Source organism: Garra rufa, chromosome 5, assembly GCF_049309525.1.
Source record: "Garra rufa chromosome 5, GarRuf1.0, whole genome shotgun sequence".
NCBI lineage: Eukaryota > Metazoa > Chordata > Actinopteri > Cypriniformes > Cyprinidae > Garra > Garra rufa.
This window is the reverse complement of record NC_133365.1, coordinates 28,389,376-28,397,524: the sequence shown is the minus strand read 5'-3', so window position 1 is coordinate 28,397,524 and position 8,149 is coordinate 28,389,376. Positions and strand designations below refer to the sequence as shown.

The window sequence follows — 8,149 nt, the reverse complement described above, 5'->3', positions numbered from 1 at the left end:
AGGAGGAGGAGCAGAGGGAAAGGTATCATCAGCAGCAACAGCAGTGCAGCACAAAGACGAAAGAACGGGGAAGGTGTGGAGAAAGAGAGCGCAAGAGAGAGAGAGAGAGAGAGAGAGAGAGAAAGAAGAGAGGCTGAGGTTTGAAGAAGACTGAGCCCTTTGCCGCAGACATGACCACAGGCTCATCACTCAACCGGACATAACCTTGACGATCCTCGTCTGCTGCTGCTGCTGCTGCTGCCGCTGCCACACACTGGAGCTCAGCCGATAGTGTGTGTATGTGTGTGAGTGTGAGGGAGCGCTCAGGCGTTGCTATGAGATTCAGAGACCCGCTTCATCAGCCGTGTGCTCTTGCATGTGTGCTCCTATAGCGTTCAGTTCAACTAATGGGAAAAGAGAGCCTGCAGTGACCACCAAGTGAGTGAATGTATGTAAGCCAAAGTTGAGTGTGCATGTCAGATAGGTGTAGAGAGTGTGTATTCGTAGCACAGGGTACGATGCCAAAGCAGGTAGAGTGTCTCACACCCTGAGAGAGAGAGATAAATCAGTGAAGGTGGACAGTGTGTGAGTATGTGTGTGTGAGGCTGAGAGATGCAGTATGGTTGAAGTCTCTGTGCCTCAGCATCATCAGATTTTCTGCTGCAGATGCTACACTAGCTCATCTCCACACTAGAGCGCTACCCTGACACACACGCACGCTCACACTCACACAGCTGCGGCTTTCAAGAGGAGCCTCAAGAATCCCATCAAAGGTCATCAGAGGGACACTGGAAGAGTTGCCGAGGGCAAAGGTCGTGAGAGCTAAGGCTGAAGGTCAGGGGAGGAGTGAGAGCTATAAGCGCGGCATCATGGGCGAGTGGACTATATTGGAGAGATTGCTGGAGGCTGCGGTGCAGCAGCACTCTACTATGATCGGCAGGTAAGAGCTGTAGTGCAACACACACACACACACCTTGCGAAAGGACTGTTCCTGTGTCTGCGTGTATGTGTGGTGAGTGTGCAGTAAGAATGTGCTGATAAAACTTTATACATTAAGGTTAAATTTGATCACGTTAGTAAATGCATTAGGTCAATCTAGGTGAATGTTAATTTTTACATATTCTAATTGATTTTTAACATTTTAACACGTTGTATAAATTAACGTAAGGTAATGCATTAAGAATAGTATTTAGCAGCACATGTTTTCAACATTGATAATCATTTTTGTTTCTTGTGCAGCAAAACGATATATTAGAATGATTTCTGAAGGATCATGACACTGAAGACTGGAGTAATGATGCTGAAAATGCATTTTTGCCAACACAGAAATAAATTACATTTTAAAATAGAAAAGTTCTTTTAAATTGTAATAATATTTCACAATATTGGAGTTTTACTGTATTTTGGAACAAATAAATCCAGTCTTGGTGAGCAAAATAGACGTTTAAAAATCATATTTATAGCAATAAATACAATGTTCTTGGTCATTTTTGGAACTGTATGCATTCCTCTCTGTCTCTCTTTGATCGAGAGTAAATTGTCAGTAATCAATAGGCTGCTTTATGGGCTTTAAAGACTCAGACCCAGAGATTTACTATTAATAGAGAGATTATAAATATGGTTGCTGAAAATGAATAGTTGATATAAAGCATATTGACAACATCAGGGAAGAATATCACACTCTCATTACCAAACCATGTGTGTCATGAAGGCATGTTGAGATTGGGAGCTTATAGTGTGCACATTTGTGTGTGTGTGTGTGTGTGTGTGTGTGTGCGTGCGTGCGTGCGTGCGTGCGTGCGTGTGTGTGTGTTTTAGACTTGAGTAAGCACAACTCTGCTGTGCTCATTAACCTTAACTGCAGGTAGCCCCACATCAAGGGCATGTCCTTCTCCTATCTGTGAGAGGTTGTGTGTGTGGGTTGTAGCACAGAGGGCATGTAAGTCAGTGTGTGCAAGACACTTAAGTTTATTTATTTAGTTTCTACACATACTAAAAAACAGCATTCTGATCGATGGTTCTGATAAAAACATGATCACATCTACCAATCAATCACAACACAAACACAAATAAACTATTTATCGGGCATCTCATCGTGAACATCTACTCACTTCTTTTATGTATTAACTTTACAGTTTTCAGTCAATTTGTATAGCTTATGTCAAATTTTGTGTTTTCTTATTCAGTATTTTGTCAAACATGGCTCTCTAGAGATGCCCTTAAGTGTGTTTTCATCTAATGAATCTTCAGCCTGTAATGTAATATACTTCCATCAGTCCAGCACTGCTTAAATCAGCAGTCCATCACTTAACATCAATCGATCACAAAACATCTGACACATAATGGGAAGCAGACCTGCCGTTGTTTAATGAATTCTTAATGTGAGGTTGTCTGAGGTTAGCTAACTGTTTCATACATTATGTAACACTACATATAAGGGAAAATGCACACACACACATTTGTTATTCTATCATGATCAGAACTTTCTATTGACTTCTGTTGTTTTAAGTAACCTTAAACTTCACCATTATAGACGTAAAAATTTTCGTTAAAAACATTTTTAGCGGGTTTATTTATTAAAGGATTAGTTCACTTTTAGAATAAACATTTCCTGATAATTTACTCACCCCCATATCATCTAAGGTATCTTTCTTTCTTCAATTTCGCAAAGAAATTATGGTTTTTGAAGAAAACATTCCAGGATTTTTCTCTATATAGTGGAGCGAACAGGTTGAAGGACCAAATTGCAGTTTCAATGCAGCTTTAAAGGGCTCTACACAATCCCAGTCGAGGAATAAGGGTCTTATCTAGTGAAATGATCAATCATGTTCAAAAAAATAAATAAATAAATAAACTGATATGTTTTTGAACCACAAATGCTCGTCTTGCACTAGCTCTGCATCCATGCATTATGTAGTCACATTGGAAAAGTCACACACAGTTCTTTGTCTGTGTGCTTTGCTTCAAAATGCTATTGAAGGGCAAAAATCTCCATCTCATTTTCCCCTCCAACTTCAAAATCATCCAACATCATTGTTTTACTATTTTTTGTAAAGGGCTTTCTTTGCACTTTCGCTTAGACAAGCATTTAAAAGTATATAAATTTGTATTATGTTTTAGAAAATGGCCAATTGTTTTACTAGATAAGACCCTTATTCCTCAGCTGGGATCGTGTAGAGCCCTTTGAAGCTGCATTGAAACTGCAGTTTAGACCTTTAACCCGCTGACCTCATTTGAAGTTTACTATATAGAGAAAAATCCTGGATTTTTTTTCTCAAAAACCTTAATTTCTTTTAGAATTAAAAAATAAAGACATCTTGGAAATTTTTATTCTGGAAGTAAGTCGTTTTCCTCGTTGAGACCACTGGCTCTTCTTCAAATATAGATTTCAGTTCTTACTATACATGTAGGTACATTTGATCCATGCAGTGTAGACCAAATCTCATCAACAGACCCATGCATATAGACTGATGCAAAGACACAAAATTTATTTTCCAAAAGCTGGAACTGCTTTGGAATTTACATAGCAGTGTTGTGTTGTTGAAAACACGTGTCTGCTAATGTATGTGTAAGCGTGTGAGGTAATCAGCGTATTCTTCTCTCCGTTCCTTTGAGCTCTGATCAAGCACTTGAGGCCGGAATCATAGAGACAGAATGAATAAATGAATGAACAGATGAATAAAGCTTCTACTATCATTCATCAGCTGCTGCAATCCCTCCCTCCCTCAGAACACACATAGAGACAAACACACACCGCAGCTCAGCCACTTTCAGTCCCAGGCTTTATAAGTATTGACACACACACAAACACTCACTGTTCAGAGCAGTTTGATCTGTCTTTTCCAAACTGATCCTAACAAAAGCACACTCAAACACTTGTATGTGTGGCTGTATGTGCATACTTGCAGGTGAAAGCTGATCCATTGTGGTCTCAACTAGTCAATATTTTATTTTTGCCATTGGTCACAACACTGTAATCTACACCGTTCTCCATTTACTGTTTGGTCTGGACAACATATGGGTCAGCAGAACAAACACACACACACACACACACACACACACACACACACACAACACAAACACTCATTTCATTACTGTAATATGTCCCTATGTTTTGTAGTCAGCGGCTATAGCTGTGTTAAAATCTACTAATATTCTTTCACAGATTAAATATAGAAAGAATCATCACTCTCTCTCTGTCTTTCAGAATCTCTTGACACACACGCACATGCACACACCTCCTGTATAAACGCAGATGATTAAGTGGCACCTGTGAGATGGAAGCAGAGAGAGTAATGTGCTCATATATCACTCAATCTTTATTGCAACGCTACAGAGGGAAAACATGTTTTGCATTGTTTCAAAGCAGATTTACAAAAAATGCTCGTTTCAGTGTTTTGATTAAGACGTCTATAATTACTTAGCAATTTAGGTAAAAACATTTAGTATTTGTACATATACAATTCCATTCAAAGGAATATTTTTATTTATTTATTACTTATAGAGCTACAGAAACACCATTTAAAAGATGAAACTATCACAGGCCTTCATTCTTTATTATTGTATCAAACACACACACACACACACACATTTTACCCATTTATTTAAATCTTAAAGGAAATCATTTACAGGGACATAAATAATACAGATGCAATTAAATACATGTACAGAAAAAACGTGGAGCAATGTCATGCATCAGTTCTTTACAACATTAAGCATACCCCCTTGTTATTATGGATATAAATAACATCGTCTCCGCCATATCTGGTGACTACCTATAATAGCAGACAAGGAACAAAACTTTGCTAGCCGTTTAGCTCTCTTTTTGGGCATCCCAAGTTGTTGAAGCCCTCTTACAACCAGCCTATGTGCATGTCCTAAACTGCCAAATATGAAGACAAACAGACGACATCGATAACCTATCTCAAGAATAGTATTTAAGAGTGGTTGATATTTAATGACTTTGGTCATAAAAGCTTCCTCCATACTAGAGTCAAAGGTACATGCAACCTCCAAAACATGCACCTCTCTACGCTCCTCATTTATCACAACAACATCTGGTGTATTACACACACACACACACACACACACACACACACAGACATTGTGAGCGTGTAGATCAGCATGCTTTGATAAAGTCTGTGTACAAATGGTTTTTCTGAAGTCATGGTGCACGCATACAACGAACATTACACCTCATTTTCTCATCCTTTCATCAACTTAGTTGCTTCTGTCTCTGGGGAGTACTTATTTTTTTCTTTACTTGTCTTCTTTCATTTTTTTCCACATAGGATGTAGGGCATTACTAGTTGTATCTTGTTTGAAGTAGGAAGTCTTTATTGACACAGAGGAGACGCAGAGGAGACATACAGAAGGCAAAAGAGAGCGAGTGAGTTAGTGGAAGAGAAGGAGAGCATGTGAGGTAAATCTCTAGAGTGATAGTCATTTGCAAACACATATCTTTTCCGGTGTCCTCGTTTTCCATGTTTGAATAAGTGTGTGTGTGTGTGTGTGTGTGTGTGTGTGTGTGTGTTTGGGGGTTTATTTAGCTATCCTTTGGAGACAAGTGTGTCTACACTAGTTATTTAAATATGATAAAACCTCCCTTCGAGGACATTTGAGGACGCCCTCGTTTTGAGAATCAATTCATAAATGTTTTTTTAATCCTAAAAATGCAAAGAAAGAGTTGAAGCCATTACAATTAGCTCCTTTTTAAAAACAAAAGTGATCTATGTTGTCCTCATTTTGACAGCACAGTACACATCCACCCATACATCCTTAAAATGATGCCATAGAAGAACCATTTTTAGTTCCCCAAAGAATCTTTCAGTGAACAGTTTTTAAATGAAAGATTTTTAAGAACATTTTAAAAATCTAAAGAACTTTTTTTCACTTAAAAGAACCTTTTCTGCATTTGAAAGGTTCTATTGATGTTTAAGGTTCTTCATGGAACCATCAACGTTAATATAAAACCTTAAGAAAAAGCATTGGTTCTTCATATTGGAGATATTAGGTGCTTCTGTGGAGAAGCAGAGGGGCACGGTGACACACGTCACAGGTCAGGTCAGCTGCATAAAATGAGATGAGATGGTCAGCTATAAATACACAGCTAGGAAATGCTTTCTTACCGGGGACATTGCTTGAAGTGTGTTTTGATGTGGAGAAAGAGAGACACAGAGAAAGTGAAAATCTCAGAAAAGCTCTCAAAGTTCATGAATAATTGATAGTCTGTGAGAAGATGCTGTTAGGTCTAGTAAACTTTCCTTGTTCTTTCTGGTAGGTAAAAATAAATACAAAACTTTCGGAGCATTATTTCACCAAAATAAAATTGTGTGTTGTTGGCTTGTGGGTGAGTGTTTAAATATACCTGGGAAATAAAATACTTATATACATTATATGCAAACTGAAACAGAAAACCTTTTTTTGTTTCCCCATGGCAGATTTTTTTTTTCTTTTAAGCTTCAACTCACCCTCTAAAACTGCTGGGTTAAAAACAACTATATTTGGGTTATTTGGCAACCCAGCACTGGGTTATTTTGACCCAGCTTGTTGGGTTTTATACATTAACCCATTTGCTGGGTTGTTTTTTGACATAGTACTGAAGCAGTCAACCTATTGAAAGTGTTTCATTTTGAATAATAAAAATGTTTTATATACAGTGCCCTCCACTAATACTGGCACCCTTAGTAAATATGAGCAAAGGTGACTGTGAAAATACATCTGCATCGTTTATCCTTTAGATAGAAGTAAAACCAAAGAATGTAGTTCTAATGTGCAGAACAGGTTTGTTGAGCTTCACAAAATAGAAAGTGGCTGTAAGAAAAGAGCTAAAGCATTGAGAATCCCCATTCCCACCATAAGGGCAATAATTAAGAAGTTCCAATCAACTAAAGATGTTACAAATCTGTGTCACTGAGCACAGAATGAAGCTTCTACCATGTCCGTCCCAGTTCTCTGACCTGAACCCTGTATAGAAACTGAAGAGAAGAAGCACCAACATGAAGCTGGGAATAAAGAGATTCTGGAGAATCTAGAGAGATTCTGTTTCAAGGAATGGCCTCTGATTTCTTGTCAGGTGTTCTCCAAACTCATTAGACATTGTTGGAGAAAACTCAGAACTGTTATCTTGGGAAAAGGGCGTTGCAATAATTGGGTGCCAATAATAGTGGCCAATGTGAACTAGAGAAAAACATTTATTTCATAATGAGATTTCACCCTGAGGTTTTACTGATTTACTTCAATGACAGGTTAGAATTTTGTGAATTTTTTGAATGAAAGATCAAAAGGATAAATTATGCAGATTTATTTTCACATCCACTTTTGCTCATATTTACCAAGGGTGCCAATATTAGTTGAGGGCACTGTATATGGGACAAGAACTTGGGCTACTTTAACACTGTTGCAGCGGATTGTTTTTAATGTCCGTGGTTGAAGCAACCCCAATAACGTGATATTTAGCCCCTGGAATGCGAATTTTACCAGGGGAACCCCACCAAAAAACGTGTATTTTAACCCCTGGAAAGCAAGTTTTACCAGGGGATCCCCTCTGAAACACGATTGGGCTAGTTTTGAGTAAGAATTGGGCGGGTTTTATTGTGGACACTTGGCAACCGTCAGGCCAGTTTATTAAATTACTTATATTCATGCCTTATCTTATATTCATGTTTGTATTATTATATTCATCAAAACAGCTTTACCTTCTGCCATCTTGTCTGACATTTACGCTTCAACACGTCAAACACATAGCACAACCACAGCTGCAACAATGGCACACTACTTGATCAATAGCGATCCTATTGCAGTCAGTGGAGCGCACGGAAACTTTGTTATATATAACATTCGTGTTTGAGTCTTGGTCACGCATTCGTTTGGCGGGAGGTGAAACTTCCATGGTGGCGCCGGCACGTTGTTCGCTTTGAGTGTAGATATGGTGAATGCTGCGTTTGTAGGAGGCTAGCATTTTAAGCTAATGTCATCTGCAGCGTACATTTAAACATAAAAAGTAAAATGTGAGACTACAGATGTTTCCTATTTGTACTGTAATAATTTGATAGGAATACAATGAAATAAAAAACATTTCATTTAGGAATTTTCCAGTCAGTCAGTTTTCTAACTAACATAACACAAAGTGACCATTGACAAATGTATTCAGTTATTACTGGTTTGGCAC

At 38.3% G+C, this 8,149-nt stretch overlaps 1 protein-coding gene across 1 annotated transcript in view; it reads left to right on the top strand.

Annotated features, from left to right (window-relative positions):
• gjd1a (gap junction protein delta 1a) overlaps nucleotides 1-8,149 on the top strand; it is a 17,066-nt gene continuing 8,917 nt past the window's right edge. Inside the window, exon 1 of the mRNA XM_073839628.1 lies at nucleotides 1-919. Coding sequence (XP_073695729.1) covers nucleotides 849-919 — 71 coding nt within the window. The 5' untranslated portion in view covers nucleotides 1-848. The remainder of the gene's footprint in view (nucleotides 920-8,149) is intronic.